Source organism: Oryx dammah, unplaced genomic scaffold (genome assembly GCF_014754425.2).
Source record: "Oryx dammah isolate SB20612 unplaced genomic scaffold, SCBI_Odam_1.1 HiC_scaffold_25, whole genome shotgun sequence".
Classification (NCBI taxonomy): Eukaryota; Metazoa; Chordata; class Mammalia; order Artiodactyla; family Bovidae; genus Oryx; species Oryx dammah.
In genome coordinates, this window is record NW_024070209.1 from 62,881,035 (window position 1) to 62,900,031 (window position 18,997).

An 18,997-nucleotide genomic window follows, 5' to 3' on the forward strand; every position below is an offset into this window, starting at 1 on the left:
CTTCATAACAGGTATAACCCCTTAGTGAAGATTCGGCATAATAGGTATTAATCCTCTAAAACGAAGTTTGGGAATTTGACTAAAACTTGAGAAAGGCTTTTAAAAATGGCTTTTTCAATGAGAGGCATGGGGAGAAAAATAAGTGATTATATATTCTTGTTGAAGGTATTTCATCCCTCATCTGAAGGTATTAACATTCTCAGACTGGTACATACTATTGTCTTCTGAACTGTATCTGTTGCATTTGACAATAAAAAATTACATTAATCTTCACCTGAGTTCATAGAGTTGGCTTTATTTTACAGCACCTGCTTTCATTAAAGTCTAACCACATGCAATAAAATGCAAATACAGTTCCTAATAAGCACTCTTGGATGGGAGAGAGGTTTTTAACAGGATTTCTTTGTCTTGTCCTTTCCAGCAAATACTATTTTGCTGTTTCACAATCTGTGACGAAAGTAAATAACATTCTAGGTGATGAACTAAAGAATACATTTTATGAAACTTGTGGTCATTTAGTTGGATTAGAATCAAATAGTCACTGGTGTTCCTTTATTTTTTTTCTTCCATTTTTTAAAATCTTACTAGCCTGTGAAGTGGAGAAGGAAATGGCACCCCACTCCAGTATTTTTGCCTAGAGAATCCTGTGGACAGATGAGCCTGGTGGGCTGCCGTCTATGGGGTCACACAGAATCAGACATGACTGAAGCGACTTAGCATGCATGCATGCACTGGAGAAGGAAATAGCAACCAACTCTAGTGTTCTTGCCTGGAGAATCCCAGGGACAGGGGAGCCTGGTGGGCTACTGTCTGTGGGGTCACACAGAGTCAGACATGACTGAAACGACTTAGCAGCAGCAGCCTGTGAAGGGGCCTTCCCAGGTGGCACTAGTGGTAAAGAACCTGCCTGCCAGTGCAGGCGACACAGGAATCACAAGTTCAATCCCTGGGTCAGGAAGATCCCCTGGAGAAGGGCATAGCAACCCACTCCAGTATTCTTGCCTAGAGAATCCCCATGGACAGACGAGCCTGGAGGGCTATACTCTATAGGGCCTCAAAAAGAAATCCATACTGCAGAAGGTTCAATATAGTGGAGTCCATGAAGGTTCCATTCTTGCTCAGCTCTCTGTCTGTCCCCTCGACACCTCTCTAACTCCAGAGCTGCCCACTGACAGTATGGGCCCTACCTTAGTTCCCTTCCTGCAGCTTCTTTATGTACTCACATAGGTTTGTGTGCGTGAGTCTGTTTAAACCTACCCACATCTATACACTGGTCTTCAATTTGCCTTTTCCTCAAAAATATGTCTCAGAAATACAGGAAGGTAAAAAAGGACTCTGTTTAGTGGCTGCGTAATATTCCTCAGAACGACATATGAGAATTATTCTGCATTCTCCATACTAATGGGCATTCAAGGTTATTTCTAACTGGTCACTTTTAAAGACAATGCTGAAATGCACATTCTTGACATGTTCTCAAAGTTTGGTATTTGGGCTCTTGGGAGCCTTCCCTCTACAACCCCAGGTCCTTTCAGGGGGTTCAGGATGGCAGAACTATTTTCATATATTAATGCATTTTTGCTTGTCCATTGTGCTGCCAGCCCTGCTAATGCTGCAAAAGTAACAGTGGGTAAAACCGCTGTGCTGAGGCTCAATCAAGGTCCAACAGTGGCACCAAACAGTACCAAAACCACCGGATTCACCACTGGCACACACAGTGGGAAAAAAGCCAGTTTTATGTAGGGTTGTCCTTGATGACTGAAATCATGACCCATGAATACACACCTTTCATTTTGTGTGATGAAATGGATGTACATGTAACTGGATTCTCCTATCTGTGTCTACACTTGATCTGCTGTAATGTGTTGCTCTGGTTGAAGTAGAAGAAACTCGGGCTTTGCACAAATGCATAGTTGGAAAGGGAAGAGTATCTCTCAGAGCCTTTTTACTTCCGCTTCATATGGAAGAGTGATGACTGTCTTGAGGAAAACGTGCGTAACTGCTGCCGTTGTGAGCTGAACTGACTGCTTTTCTCATGAATCATCGGGTTTACTTGAAAGAACAACCTACAGATGAACTATGGTTATTCAGACTCGGGTACTTTTTTGGAAGATGAACACAGTGAGCCTGTCACCTCAAGCAAAACAAGGAGATATTTTTTGACAATAATAAAATTTGAACTTTCAAGTGAAAATTAGAATCTTGGACAGCTTGTCAATACTTAAAAAGACTTTTCTAATGATATTAGTGGTGATATTAAGAAATGTGATTTTTTTTGATACTGTAGAGTTAAGTGTATCAACATTTGGAAGATCTGTGTAACTCAGTAAACCATTATTTTCCAAATGACCAAGGCATGATGTTACAAAATCAGGAATGAGTAAAAGATTGATGCAAAGAGAAAGGTGAATCAGTGGATTTTAATGTAATAAGAGTCTGAAAAGGTTTCAGAGTCCACATTTAAGAAACTACTATGAACTGAGTTTGGGTTTAGATCCAAGTGTTAATATATCAATGATGATCTGAAAAGGCTATTAAAATAGTTCTACATTTTCCAACTGCATCTGTGTGAGGCTGGATTTTCTTCATATACTTCAGTCAAAACAACATATTACAACAGTCTGAAAGCAAGAGTAGATATTAGAATCCAGCTATCTTCTACTAGGTTAGATATTAAAGAGCTCTGTAGAAATGCAAAGCAATGCTATTCTTCTAATTTTTTTTTTTCCTGGAAAATAGCTATATAGTTATTTGCCAGAAACAATGTCATTTATGCTAACCTTACTGTTTAAGATTTTTAACAATTTCAGTTTTAATTGCTAGTGTGGTAAATAGTAGTAGCTTATAGCCTATCAGACAAAAGCATTTTAGGGTCCTCAATAAAGTTTTAGAGAGTAAAAGGATTCTGAGGCCAAAAATGTCTGAGAACTGCAGCTATCTATAAAGCTCGGTAAGTCTATTTCCATAGGATAGGGTTTAGATGTAGAACTGCCAAGTGAAAAGGAATACACATTTAAAATTAATATCCTGCCAAATTGCCTTTCAAATAGTTTTGCCAGCTGGAACTCCCACTAAATGTGTGTGGGAGTGCTCACAGAGCTGCACTGGAACGATCAACCTTTTAGATTCTGTGATTAATCTTCATAAGGTAGTTTCTCATAGGATTCATTTAAGAAGTAAAAGCATCTAATCCATCAAAATAAGATTCAACTCAGCCATTTTTAATTTGCATATACCTTCTCAGGAAAACTTGACTGTCTCCAACTTAGAAAAAGTAACAACTTTGTGAATGAATACTTGGAACACAGACTTTTCCCACAGAAACAATGGCATCAACACAAGTTCACAGGTGTCAACACAAAATTCAAATAACAATAACAAAACCCAATGTGCTGAATTCAGGAACTGCACTACCTTGGAAAATCTATTGACAACCCGGTTTCTACCAGAGAAAGTACTTCATGTTCTGGTTGGAATACCGAGAACTCTGATACTATCCATTCTCTGTATTCCAAAAATGATCTCCACCTTCTCGTTGCCTTTCTACTACCGAGGGCAGGGACGGGGGGTGGGGTAGGGGGGTGTCCTTCAACAACCGGTCCTGTTTGCACAGCTTCCAGGAGTATTCATACCCTCCAGTGGGCAGAAGCGCTGCATTATGGAAACCTGGAGGCCAAAGGAGGAGTCATCATTTGACCAAAAGAGAGAGAGAGAGAGAGTGTGTGTGTGTGTGTGTGTGTGTGTTAGGAGTCCAGAATTTACCAGCACGTGAAACTGGGAAAGTGAGGGATGGAAAGATGAAGGAGCACACCTGGGTGTACGGGGCTCTGACTTACAGACCCCTTTATTATGGGTGCTATAATTTATAAAAGTCCCAAAGTGCAGAGTCACAGAACGTAAAGGGGACAAGAAGAGGGAGGGAGTGATGGAGAAACACGACAGGAGGGGATGAAGCATATAATCCTTGTGCAACAGCCAACACACAACAGAAGCTGGTTCACAGCCAGGACTGCCCTCTTCCCACACCGAGCTGGAATGGAGGGACCAAGGTTTAGCTTCACAATGAAATGGTCCAAGAGCTGTCCCTAATGATTACGTGCCCTAAGACTGGGGAAGTGGATTCTTTCCTGGAGCACTGAGTTTCCCCGCTACAAACTGGAAATACCAGTATCCTCCTCCTTTAGAATGTGGCAGGAATGTAACTGAGATTATTTACAATTTCAAGCAAAATTGTAGATGTTTACAATTATTATGTTCAAGCCAGTGATAAGAAACAAGTTTACAAATGTATCTATAAAATGAAGGGGCTGAATTATTAATAGACAATCTAAAGGCTATTTCAGGTTGACATATTCTAATAACAAAACACAGAATTACCAGGAAAAACAGACCTAAAAATATATATAACTGTTCAGGTAAGATAATCTGCTAACATAAAAGTAGTTAACAATAAAAATAAAAAGGAAAAAGTGAAAAAATTTTATCAAAATTTTTATAGAAAAACAACACCAACTAAAATAAAAAAGGCAAGCAACAGATTATAAAAATATCTGCAGTAAAAATGGCAGATGAAGACGATTATCTTTGTTATACTTGGAGGGCATACATATCAAGGAGAATAGTCAGGCCCCAAAAAGTAAATATGCAAAGGACATTGACAGATAATTCAGTGTTTAACAGAAAAACATTTGATCTTATTGCTGATCAAAAATAAGATACCACGGTTATCTTAATCAAATCGGTAAAGATTTAAAATATCTGAGCCTCAATGTGTTAAAGAAAATTCTCGTATATGGTGGTAGCAACTCTTTGTATGAGTATCAAAAGCCATAAAAATTTGACCTCCCCCGAAATTATTCCAGGTAGACAGCAAGTGAGGAAAATGCAGATAGATAAATACAGGGGTAAGGGGGAGAGAGACAATCTTAATATTTGACACTAAGGAGATCATCAAATAAACAATAGAACATCAACCTGATAACAGCAACATGGAAAATTTATGAAATATATAAAACTGTTTATGAGCTCTGATTACAGCTAGGTAAAAGTAAAAATATGCACAAAGGGGAAAAACTATACCAAAGGGTTAAAAGTGGCTGTGCACATGTGACTTTGGCTCAGTTTGGGTTCAGGGTGTTAGTCACTCAGTCGTGTCCACTTCTGTGAACCCATGGACTGTAGCCCGCTAGGCCCCTCTGTCCATGGAATTCTCCAGGCAAGAACACTGGAGTGGGTAGCCATTATTCCCTTCTCCAGGGGATCTTCCCGACTGAGGGATCAAACCTGGGGTCAGGGTGAGAGGGAATCAAATACTCGTTTCAGGTCCCCTAATGGGATCCAGAACAAGCAGTCTTTCTGAATCTTAGTTTCTTCAGATATAACTATACAGGCTGCTGTATACAATGATGTACCTTAACTGAAGGGCTAGCATTGTCCTTAGCCCCTAAGGAAATGCTGGATAAACGGTATTTTACTTTTTTTTGGTTAGTGTATAATGCCTTTATTGTGAATATGTAATAAACGAGAATGTTTTAACTATTTGACTATTACGTAAGGAATTTCTTAATGGCCACATTTCTTAAAATATTCTCCCTTTACATTTTTGTTTCATTTTCAGAAATGAATCAAGTGTGAAAACACCATTTCTATTAATCCATATATAATGTTTAGAAATTGTTCTGCCTTATCTATTTTGAAACCTTTATAAACCCTAAGAAGTGGTGGCAAAAGATTAAATTTGTATACCTAGCACATAAAACTCAACAGATGCCACTGTTAAGGGTCTCAAATGTACCAGATACATTCCTGTGGTGTCTTTGTATTTTCTCTGTTGGGGTCCTGCACATTTTGAATCAATGGTTGGCTGTGGAGTATACATTCCAGTATCAAATACACAGAGGACCATGTTCTTCCAGGTCCAAGGCCACCAATTAAAAATAGACTTAGACACTCAATTTCCCTTTATATCATAGATTCCTTCGTAACAGAACTGGACATTCAATTCCTTCATGAAAATGTATGTTATAAACTATCAATGCCCCCATCCTTGTGAGATCATGAGTACTCTCCAAAGTGCATATTTTTAAGCATACAGAATTATCACAGAAGTGTAAAGCCACTGCTTTCCATTACTTTCTTTCCCGAAATATGTTTTATTCATTAGCTGATGAAATAGAAGCTGCAGTATCTTTAAGATAAACATTAATTTAGAAGTAACAAAATTATCAGGACGACACTTCCTCTTTGCCTTCTACCTCTCACCAGCCCGACCTTGATGGCATGCTCCATGAATAAACCCAACCGTTTAAAAAAACTCTGACTTCACAGATCACTACAATGTGATTCATAATAAAGAACATACTTCTGTTTCGAACATCTTGTTACAGTGAGAGAAAGACAGCTTAATTAATCAAAGACGCAAATAAGACTGCCTAATGCACCACTTCTAAGCATCTGAGTTATATGGTGTGTAGTAGAAAGTGACTACACTGGAAAGCCAGGTGAGGTTTTGCAATTTGCTGCCAGCTCTGGGAGTTCTATCTTTGGAAGCTCTTGCAAGATTTTGAAATCAGAGAAAGAAGGGGAAAAATACCTACAGGAAAAGGGCTATGATTTAACATCAAGAAATCAGTCGTTACTATTTAACCCACGCGTTGATGTCTGCCATTACCAGTTTGTCTTTCTGCCGTTCACCATGGATGAGAAAGCCGCTTCGTCCATTGCCTTCGGGGTGCATGACCTTACAGACCCCCACGCGACTGATCCCGCCTCCTTCCTGTGGGAACCATCCCCCGCTGGAGTCATCTCTGGTCATAACCACAGCCTTGACACGCACAATATAGCTGTCACTAAAACGACAACAACAAGAAGAATGGGGCATGACAACGGTCTGGAGCTGAAGGATGTGTTTCACAGAGCAAGGCGACCACAGCCAGCATTTTTTGGATTCATCAAAAGAAAATCTATGCCTGGCGGCAACCTTAAAAGGTAACCCATGTCAATGTTCAAGTTTGGAAAAACCCAAACTCTTAAACTCAGTATAATATTTAAGTTAAAAAAGAAAGATGCCCAGTTGTTAAAAAATATTTGTGAGTCTTTGAGAATGTATGCAAGCATAACATTCTCCAGTTTCCAGGTGGAAGTATTAACAATAAATGAAAGAACTGCTATCTACAGTTTAGTATCTTTAAGTTATGAAAGACAAATCTATTAACATAAGAGGACATTATGGTTTCAACCCTTAAAACTTGGTTTATAATGAATGACCATGGTTTAATATTTTATAAAGCTAATAATCTGATTTAGCATAAGAAGAGAATAACCCACTCCCAAATCACAAATTCACCGTGGGATCATTCATACAGGTGGGAAAATATTTCAATTCCAATAACCTTTACACATGTGAAGCCTTCTGTTTATGACTTTATTTTTTGCAGTCTAAACTTCGATTTCACAATAAGTTCTTCTGCACATTGGCCAAAAATCCTCTTTCTCCTCTAGAGACCAACTCCAGCTTCTTTTCATTCTCTATCATTTTTCGGGACATTTACAAGGCCATTAAATTCTCTCCTGCTGTTTTCTTTCTTGTTATAACATTCCATTTTTTTTAATCCTTCAAACATATATTCCCAACATCTATATGCAAGGTGGGTACCAGGTTCTAAGGAAACAAAAATGCAGAGTAACACAGAACCCTCTCTTTCTACCCCCCAGACCCAGTGCTCAGAGCCTGACCAAGCGCCCTGCAATCTGCGGGAGACCACTCAGACCACCCCTCTGCCCCACATTCCTCACCTCACTCACCCCTACAGGCAAAGCCAGGCAGGTTCCCCACTACCCCCTGCACTCATCCACTACTGTGACCCAACTCCCCTCCCACGGTGCCCCTGGGACTCCAGAGCCAACATCCCTTTTGCTTCCTCAGTCCTCCCTTTCACACTTGCTTTTATTGTGGTAAAACACATATAACGGAACATTTACCATTTGAGCCATTTTAAGTGTATCACTTCGTGGCATTGAGCACATTCGCACTGTTCTGCGGCCATCCACAGAACACCAACCATCCATTTCCATAACTTTTTTCATGGAAACTCAGACTGTGCCCATTCGACAGTAACTCCCCATTCTCCTCTCTCTCAACCTCTGACAACCACCGTCCTACTCCCCCCATCTCTATGAATCTGACTACTCCAGGTATCTCATATAAGTTCCTTTCACTTAAAAAAAATATTTCTTTATTATAATTTGGCTACTCTGGGTATTAGTTTCGGCATGCCGGATTTAGCTCCCTGTCCAGGGATCGAACCCGGGCCCCCTGCATTGGGAGCATGGAGTCTTAACCACTGGACCACCAGGGAAGTCCCTCATTTCACTTTCTTAACCGAAATGAAAATGTGCTCTGGCTGAGTCACGTGGCCCATTCACGTGGCTGCCTTCCTTCCCCGCTGAGCCTAGATGGTGGGTGGGGGTATTCACCTCTACTGCAGGCTACAGGGCTCTCTCCAGTTCCTCTGAAGCTCACAAGTCTGACCGTGGCCTGCCCCCCACCCTGCATTTCTTCAATCTTCTTCAGATCTCTGGTCATGTCCCCTGGTTCCTTGGAGATGTTGGCAAGTGGGCTGACTGTCCCTCCATCTCTTCATCATGACCTCTGGTATGATTCTTCATAATTGAGTTATTCACACCTAGGATCCTTCCAATCCGCTGACCTCTCAGTTTCTGGAACTCTTCTCCTTCAATATCCTTGTCTTAGCCACTCATGCCTAGGTCACTCTCTTGACCTTGTCAGTCTTCAGCATCCTACACCCCAGCCACCATTTCTCAACAGTGCAGTTCACTCTCTAGATTCCAATCATTTGTCACCCCACTGGGGCCAATGATCTCTTGTGCCCTATGCTCTATATGCTCATGTTCTCACTTGATTCTTTATCCAATTTAAATTCCACGGTCTGTTGCAATGCTCTCATGCAAAACCTAAACGTGTTTGCCTTCTCTTTGCTCAGTGAAGTTGCCTGGTGAAATCCTACCATCCACTTAACTCTATACCTGCCCTCAGGCTGCAGCACATAGAGGGAAACACCCCACTCTTCTCTGCTCATAGGTCTAGTTTTGACCACTAAACCCGAGTGTGTCCACCCAGCATCCTGCTACATTTCCTTGATCCATCCTCAAGAAAACTGCTTCACATGTTCTCTTGCCCTCGCTCTCTCAGTCGATGGAAGAGCTTGCTTTCATTTTATTAAGAAAATAGACCCGCTCTGAAGAGACCCCGCACTGGTACCCAAGAGCATGCCTACTACTTGGTACCAGTATTTGCTGCCTCTCCCCCTTTAACTGTGGCTAAACCATCCCTGATCCAAGCTAGGGCTAACAACAACACTTGAATATTTTCTATGTGCTAACAGTGCCCTAGTTCACATCTCTATACCCAGACCTCTTCCCTAGGTTCCTGATGAGTAACGCCAACTGCCCATGAGATTTCTCTGCTTTTGCATCTAGCAGGCACCCCAATTAACACATTTTAAGGTTGAACTCGTGATTCCCGACACCTCTGATCCTGCTGGTTCTTCCTTTGAAATATGTCCAGAACACTTCTCCGACAATTCCAACAGCCTTCTAACTGGTCTCTACTTCCACTCTTGCCCAGCTTTCTAAACAAGTCGAAAGGTAACTCAGATTAAGACAGTCTATTCAAACCCTCCCATAGCTCTGAGTAAAAGTCAAAATCTAGGGCTTATCTTACTCCCCTCCTTGCTCAACCCCACTTCAGTCCTGCTGTCCTTGGTGGTCCTCCACATTACACACCCTACCCCAGGGTGTGTACTTGCTGTTTCCTTCACTTCTAACCCCATTTCCCACCCTTCTCTCCACACACCAACCAGGCTCATTTCCTTCTTTCATTCCTATCTCTGTCCAAGGTTATTTCATCAGAGAAGACTTCTCTGTCCACTACTACCCTCTCCACCCCTGTTCAGTCGCTCAGTTGTGTCCGACACTCTGTGACCACATGGACTGCAGCACGCCAGGCTTCCCTGTCCTTCACCGTCTCCTGGAGCTTGCTCAAACTCATGTCCATTGAGTTGGTGATGCCATCCAACCATCTCGTCCTCTGTCGTCCCCTCCTCCCTTTTGTCTCTCTATGTACTACTAAATCAACATCTGCCTATTTGTCAGCCCATTCTGCCCAATTAGAATGTAAACCCTATGGGGGCAGGGACTTTGCCCTTCTTGTTTACTGCTGTACCCTGAGAACATAGAGTGATGTCTGATACGTACTAGGTTGTGGAACGATGGAGTTAAACGGGCAATATTTGTAAACAGGCTAAAAAAAAATATTTGTAGCTAACAAAATCTCTGAGAAAATACAGTGTTCAATACTCATTTGCTTATGAGCTACAACAGCTTAACTGGGATAGGCTAAAGATTTCCTTTTTATTAACAGGAACACTGAATTCAAAAAGTCACACGGCTTCTATCATTAATCCACTCACCTCAGGATTCAACATGCATATTACTTTAGATCAGAGAGATTAAGAACATTTGTTTAGTTACATACAATTTGAAAATATGCTCCTCCTCCTTCCCTATTCTAGAAAAATTAGGAGTTTCCAGGATGTGTCATTCTCCAGTATGAAACAGCTTTCTCAAATCTTCTATGAACATATTGCAGGTTCATCCCAACAGGAAATGGCCAAGGTGAGTAACAGAAATTCTCCACACCGTTTGCTAAAGGACGCTTTTACTTTTTTGGTTGCAGCTGTGTGCTTTTCTCTCTTCCTTTGAAGGGATTAAGTAAACGAAAAAGGGAAGTTTGCATTACTTATGTTAGTGCCATCAACTTATTTCCAAAAAGCATTAAAAAAAATATATATTCATCAAAAAAACACCCCAACTTTGCCTTCCAGAGTGGAGGGGTGGTGCATTTTGGCCTTTGCTTGTGGTCGGCAGTATCTTCTTTGCTGCCCTGACTTCTCTGACACCCCTTCCCAACAGCAGACCTCTCTGTGATCTGCTGTGTACGTTGGGGGTGAGGTGGGGCAAAAGCTCCCATCTCCTCCGGCAACAACCCTAACAGCCAGCATTAACTGAGGCAGCTGGCTATTTAAAACAAGGCAGGGGGATAAAGTGCCGCACTAAAAGCTGTGAAGGATGTCTGGATAGCCCAGCTGCACGGCCACACGCCAACAGCTTCCTATCTGTGGCGTATTACATTATCCAGGCCCTCACCCCACCCAGAACAGAGAGGACAATGAACTCTCCTACCAGAAAGGTAAAAAGAAGGTACACTCCCTTCCCACCTTCCCTGCCGCCTTCTGGAAAGAATTAAACAACATGTTTAGACCAGATGTGGGGTTTATTTGTGGGGCGGGGGAAGCAGCAGGAAAGGCAAAAGCAGATTCATTTCTTCATTTGTACAAGAAAAAGCTGCTGGTATGCTTAAGAAATTTTCCCCAAAACGCTATTGTCAAAAACCACCACCACCCTGTGCTTCTGAAAGTTTCAGCTATTCAACCAGTGTAACTGATGAGGACCTGCTGAAGTTCCAGGCATGGGTCCAAACACCAACTGAATGGAGCCCTAGTGTCTGAACTTGAGTTAAACTGACCGTAAGAATCAATGTCATTACACAGAGAAGGAGAAATATAGTATGACAATCCTTATATGTGGAATCTAAAAAGAAATGATACAAAGGAACTTACAAAACAGAAAGAGACTCACAGACTTTCTCACTCACAGAAAGAGAATGAACTTATGGTTGCCGGGGGTGGCAGCAGCGGGGGGAGGGATAGTTAGGGAGTTGTGGATGGACATGTACACACTGCTATATTTAAAATGGATAACCCACAAGGATATACTGTGTAGCACATGCAACTCTGCTCAATGTTATGTGGCAGCCTGCATGGAAGGGGAGTTTGGGGGAGAAGGGATACATGTATATGGACAGCTGAGTCCCTTCGCTGTTCACCTGAAACTATCACAACATTGTTAACTGGCTGTACCCCAAAACAAACAAACAAAAACGTCATTACAAATGGTGTTTGACCAGCACCCAAACACTACCATATTCTTTAGGTGCATTTTGAGTAATACTGGCTTTTCCAGATTGGGCTGGGGATCTGACCAAAGGTGGTTCCTTTAATGACTAAGCTTTATGGTCCCCACAGGTGGCCTTATTTGTAAAAAGAGGACTTGCTGTCTTGTGATCACTCAACATGGAGCAGACATAGGTGACATCCTTTGGTAGGATGCTGCTGCTGCTGCTAAGTCGCTTCAGTCGTGTCCGACTCTCTGAGACCCCATAGACGGCAGCCCACCAGGTTCCCCCATCTCCGGGAATTCTCCAGGCAAGAACACTGGGGTGGGTTGCCATTGCCTTCTCCATTGGTAGGATGGGGAGGGGCAGAAAGAACAAATTCAAAGCTAAATTATTTCGGGGTGCTGATTCCCAGGTGGTACAAGTAGTTTTGGATCTCAGGCCTTTATGTTCTAATAAGTTCTCCTCAGAATAAAAGCAGGCCTTGTCTAGACCCTACTACAGAAGTAAACAAAGGAACTGTAGGAAATGGTGATGAGGCATCATCTTGTCTGTAAACAATGTTTAAAGCCAGACAGGTCAGCACTGCTTTGGCTTCCTCAGTAGCTGAAGAAGCCTCTTTTTTGAGCTTCAGTTTCCTCATTTGCAAAAAACAAAGAGAGGATACCTCACTGGGATGTCCTGAGGGTTAAAGGCAGTAATCGAGGTGGAGAGCCTGACATCAGAAGTTTGGTCGATTGTAGCCATCATAATTATTTTTGCTGAAAGGCTGACTTTAACTACAAATCAGGTCCTTTAATGGAGAAGGAAATGCAAATCCACTCCAGTATTCTTGCCTGGAGAAGGGACAGGCGAGCCTGGCAGCGCGCACACACACACCCTTTAGCAAACATCCTCCTGGGAATTCCCTGGCAGTCCAGTGGTTAGGAGTCTGCACTTTCACTGCTGAGGGCCGGGATTCAATCCCTAGTCGGGGAACTAATATCACCGTGCTGTGTGGCCAAAACAACAACAAACAAACAAAAACAGAATAAAAGTAAATTCTCTTAAAAAAAAAATCAGCCTTCTTAACCACCAAGGACTGGGTTTCCTGACTGCCTGCCTTTTTCAGCTGTCAGAGAACAGTGACAGGGAGGTTGTCAGACCTTGGACAACAGCAGGAAACCCCAAATGGACCTCCAGTAATTATTAATACAAGGCAGCTTTATAAAGAACAGGTTTGAGCCTTTATTTCAGGCACACCTGCAGAGGAGAATCATTCATCTGCCATCGGGGAACTGGCCCTCTGCTCTGACCCCGCCCCGATCGGTTTCAGAGACGGAGCTTTTACATCCTCCTCCATAAATACTCCCCGCCTCCCTCCTTAGCCCGCTCTCCTCTGATTACAGGGCTCCTTTATCTCTCCATTATGTTAAACATACATTCACTTCCTCCCGGCCCTCTTTCCCATCCTTCTCCACTTCACCAGACCTTGAGAGGGATTAGCAAGGATCGCGCCTCTCAGGCTCCCTCTCGGCCTCAGCATAACCCCTAGCCGCCCGCTGAGCCAAATATAAAACTACGTCCTGGGCCAGGCGGCGGGGGGTGGGTGTGGGTGGGGGTGGGGTGGGGGGGATGGGGGTGGGTGGGTCGGTGGGTTAGGTTGGGGGGGCGGGCACTCATCATTGCAATTAGCTGCCCCCACCATACCAACCTGGAGTCTTCCCTGTACTTACAGATTTAGAAAAGCTCTCTGAGTTCACCAAATTGTGTGTGTGTGTGTGTGTGTGTGTATATATATATATATATATTTAAATCATTAGGTATAGGTATAAAATATAGGTGCATAAAATATATATCTTGTCATCTTTTTAAAAAGAATCAACAGACTATGTCAGCAGGATCAAATGTGCTAAGAAGCCAAAGGTATGGGTCATATTCTATTTAAGTGGGTGGTGGTTTTTTGAGTTCTATTAAGTATCAACTACTTAAGAATTTTTTAAAAGTGCTGTACTGGTTTTAGAAATGTATATAACCCATACTTTACAGGCAAGGAAAGCTGTACATAATGGTTTTATGTATGGCGATAATGTGGTTTTTCAGCTCTATTCAAACCCCTGGAGGTAGAGAACACTTGCTTGCCTGCTTCAGTTCAGTTCAGTCGCTCAGTCGTGTCCAACTCTTTGCGACCCCATGTATTGCAGCATGCTAGGCCTCTCTGTCCATCAACAACTCCTGGAGTTTACTCAAACTCATGTCCAATGAGTCGGTGATGCCATCCAACCATCTCATCCTCTGTCGTCCCCTTCTCTGCTCACCTTCAATCTTTCCCAGCATCAGGGTCTTTTCAAATGATATAGTTCTTTGCATCAGGTGGCCAAAGTACTGGAGTTTCAGCTTTAGCATCATTCCTTCCAAAGAAATCCCAGGGCTGATCTCCTTCAGAATGGACTGGTTGGATCTCCTTGCAGTCCAAGGGACTCTCAAGAGTCTTCTCCAACACCGCAGTTCAAAAGTATCAATTTTTTGGTGCTCAGCTTTCTTCACAGTCCAACTCTCACATTCATACGTGACCACTGGAAAAACCATAGCCTTGACTAGACGGACCTTTGTTGGCAAAGTAATGTCTCTGTTTTTTAATATGCTGTCTAGGTTGGTCGTAACTTTTCTTCCAAGGAGCAAGCCTCTTTTCATTCCATGGCTGCAGCCACCATCTGCAGTGATTTTGGAGCCCCCCAAAATAAAGTCAGCCACTGTTTCCACTGTTTCTCCATCTATTTGCCATGAAGTATTGGGACTGGGTGCCTGCTTACTGTCTAAATTTGTCTTGTTAGGCTATTACAGGCAACAGTGATAAGAAAAGCAGCTAGAGATGTAAGACCTACAGGAGCCAATTCTGGTGAAGGCACCAGCTCTCCTCTCAAATACTAATGAGCAGCCTCTAAGAAGCAGAGGACTTTTCTGGACATTAAGGAAGAGAATTGGTTTACGTGAAATCAGAGTTGGGGGAGCTAAAACATGAGCTAAGATCACTCAAGAAAAAGGCCTCCTCGGTTACTTAACACCCATGAAATCAGCCATGAGGTACACTTGATGGAGTTGTCTTGGAAACTGCCCTACCCCATTATCTACTAGTAAAAGAATCCATGTACCTCGAACAGGTACTAACACTGTAATTTTGGATGACGCCAGGGCCCTCTGCCAAGGTATCAGATTTACCCAGAGAAGAAAGCAGGCTCTTCATCCAATCTTCATTGTGTCCCTGCATTTCTGAGACACTGTAGCTCATCTTGTCTAATCCCCAGAAGAGTACAGCAGCATGTTTATATGTTTTATCTTTGTGATCCATTTATGTATTTTTAAAATGGTATGTGATGAATTTTCAGAATGGAATCCCAATATATAACACGATACCTGGAAGGTAGTGGTGGTGGGTGCTTGCCTTGCAATGACAAGGGGATATAACCTTCATCCAGGAACTAATTAGGCTGAAAGCGGGAGGTTCCTGCTTATACTGTGGAGTGTGAATAGGTTTTCCTCCTTTACTAATGCCAGGCTCAGAATCTGGGGAATGAAGATAATTAGAAAATATTTTAGGGATTCTCACTTTATATTTTTGCCAGGCGGCTTGCAGGATCTTAGTTCCCCCATGAGGGATTTGAACTCCAGGGCATGGTGGTGAAAGCAAGGAGTCCTAACCACTGGAAAGGGAAAGTGGAAGAGTTGTGCCCAACTCTTTGTGACCCCATGGACTACACAGTCCATAGAATTCTCCAGGCCTAAATACTGGAGTGGGGAGCCTTTTCCTTCTCCAGGGGATCCTCCCAACTCAGGGATCAAACCCCAGTCTCCCGTGTTGCAGGCGGATTCTTTATCAGCTGAGCCACCAGGGAAGCCCAAGAATACTGGAGTGGGGAGCCTATCCCTTCTCCAGTGGATCTTCCTGACCCAGGACTCAAACTGGGATCTCCTGCATTGCAGGCAGATTCTTTACCAGCTGAGCTACCAGGGAAGCCCCCCCTAACCACTGGAGTGCCAGGGAATTCCCTAGGAATCCCTACATTAATCTTGCGTCATACCCAGTGAGTTCTGCTGTCCTGCAAGGCCACTGGAGCCCTCCTGTCCATGTTCCACCCTGACACTGAAGGGGCGTGCCCCTTCTCATCCTCACATGCCCCATGTAAGTCCAGCATCTCTGCTGTTCTTGCTACCTAGCTACCCTGAAGCATATAAATAGACCTCCTCACCCACATACTGTTTTCTAGTGCACATATAAGGGGTCATTTTCTCTATTATTACAAAAGGCATTGCCACACAATTGACACTTGAAATAGGAATGATTCTTAAATTTAATAATTTATAAATCATTCTTTAGAACCAATCTGAGCAAGCTGAACTTTATTAGACATAGGCCTCTAGTATTTTATTTTCCTACTGAAATTTTAATACTAGTGTTTCAGTGATTCAAAATAAATGCCAATGCCTTTGCTCATAATATCATCTGCAATTTTCTCCTTTACGTTACCATGTGCTGTGAAGAGATGCGTTTTCCAGTCTCCAAGTGCTACCTGACACTTTCAGGCCATGAGAGCCAGAAAAATACATGCACTGAACACCCCCGACATGTGAGGCTGAAACACACACCCAGAGGATGTCCACGGGCATGGACCCTGCCGGCTGCCCCAAGCAGAGGGTAGCTGCTGCTCACGTGATCCATAATGGCCAAGAAAAGAAAACGAAAAAAAAAAAAAAAAAAAAGAAAACGAAGCCAAGACACAAAGGAACAAAGATCAGGGCTAGAAGTTAAACATATGATCTTGACAGAGGCTTAAGAGGCCTGGGAGGAAATAGTTGAGGAAATTCCAGAGACAATTAGGGGTCCTCTGACATCCCTGAGGCCTGGAAACACCGACCGTGGAGCACTTTGGTGAGCTAGAAACACTTAGAGCTGGCCAAAGCAAGTCAGAGCTTCTGGTGGCCCCCATTCCCTCACCTCAGTAACACCCCCAATTTCAAGCACAAACCTCTCCACACTGTGAACGGGAGGTGATGATGCACACAGCAGTGCCCAGGTGTGCTGGAGGTGACCTTATAAAACACTGGTTTGGGGGCTTCCTTCTCAGCAAGATTTACAAAGTACTATCAGAATCACTCCACTGTACTGTCTCTTTTTTTTTTTATTTTACTTTACAATTCTGTATTGGTTTACTGTCTTTAAAACACAATTTAAAATTTAACCTCTAAGCTTTTATCACCTGCAGTTTGAGGATGCATATAGCCTCCACAGAGAAAGGGTGATTCAGCTAGATTCTATTTCTGTGGCTCTTGACTTTTTTTTCTCTTTTGGAAAAATCTTCTTACCCAAACCTTTTGATTTTACTTATTTAACATATCCAATGCCTTAAGGACGGAGCTATAGTTCTGTTTTTTTTTCCTTCAGCCAAAAAACCTGCCTACATTTAAATTCAGAAACCTCAAGAATACTAACTCTATAATATCCATAATGACAGACCACTTCTAACTGAGGCACAATAAAGATAAAGGCATTAGGGCTGTTATGCTATTAATGTACAATGTAAAACCATAACACTGGGCAGTTTCAAACCTGGGCAATGAAGCGTTGGCTGAAGTAAATCTTAGCACCCGAAAGGCAATTTTAGGAGTTGTGTCCAAGACAGATTTTTTAATGGCTCTCTGGCATCTCTCCCTGTGTCAATATAACTTTCCTGAGCGACTACCTCTTGAGGTGAGTAATGCTCCATACTAGGAGAAGACAGGCCTGGCTGAGGTCAAGTCTGGAAAAGATGGGGCAGGACAGGCGTTGTTGTTCATCATCAGAAATAAACAATCAGTGAAGAAAGTAATCATTTTTTCTTCAAATTTGAAAATGGTTTGCTCTAATCTCTACTAGTAGAAGAAATCCTGATTTCCCCACCCTTGCGGGTCCAGGCAACTGGAGACTCCTGGTACCCCATAGATCCTAGGTGGATTATCTGCTTGACTGACCAGCTTGACTGGGACTTCTGTATCCTTATCTGTCAAGGATCTATGCGTGCATGCTACGTCTCTTCAGTTGTGTCTGACTCTGTGACCCATGGACTGTGGCCCATCAGGCTCCTGGGTCCATGGATTCTCCAGGCAAGAATACTGGAGTGGGTTGTCACGCCCTCCTCCAAGGAATCTTCCCAACCCAGGGATCAAATCCTCTTACGTCTGCTGCATTGGGAGGCAGGTTCTTCAGCACTAGTGCACAAGGGAAACCCTTCCAGTATCTACACTGCAGGTAATACCTGCTGCTCTGGATGCATTTTATGTTTTCTAAGACTTTTTCTTTGTTAATGTGGACCATTCTTTTTTTTCCCCCTAAGTCTTTATTGAATTTGTTACAATATTGCTTCTGTTTTTATGTTTTGGTTTTTTGGCCCCTGGGCATGTGGGATCTTAACACACTGACCAGGGATCGATCCCATATCCCCTGTCCTGAAAGGTGAAGTATTAACCACTACACTGCCAGAGAAGCCCCTGGGATGGATTTTAAATTATTTTTGAGTTTAAAATACTGGCTCTAGGAAAGTAACTCAGACTACCCTCCTCCACCAACAAAAATTCTTAGTATTGGAAGTAAATATAATACAACTAAAGCTTTTTTTTTTTTAATGTGCAATTCCACTGAATTCAAAAAAGTTAAAAATTTTTTGGTAAAGACTTCTTTTTAAAAACCCAGTATCAAATAATTCTCTGGGATGTCACATCGCAAAATACAATTATACTAGCATGAGGGGGATAATTCTGATTTAAGCTCTTTCAAGGCAAGTCTCTTTCACCAGGCAAGGCTGTCAGACCCACCTGAATGTGTCCCCAATCTGCCTAGACTTCTCATTCCTTTTCTCATTCCGGGTACATTCAGGAACCACATAGCTGTGTTTTACTTTTTTAATAGGTAGATCTAATGATTGTCTTATTTTTTCCCCCAAACTTCAAACGTTT

At 42.5% G+C, this 18,997-nt stretch overlaps 1 protein-coding gene across 2 annotated transcripts in view; it reads right to left on the bottom strand.

The window, feature by feature from the left end:
• SPRED2 (sprouty related EVH1 domain containing 2) overlaps positions 1-18,997 on the bottom strand; it is a 120,215-nt gene that overhangs the window by 26,697 nt on the left and 74,521 nt on the right. For both annotated transcript variants that reach the window (XM_040224053.1, XM_040224052.1), the window contains exon 2: positions 6,668-6,845. In XM_040224053.1, the coding sequence (XP_040079987.1) occupies positions 6,668-6,845 (178 nt within the window). The remainder of the gene's footprint in view (positions 1-6,667; positions 6,846-18,997) is intronic.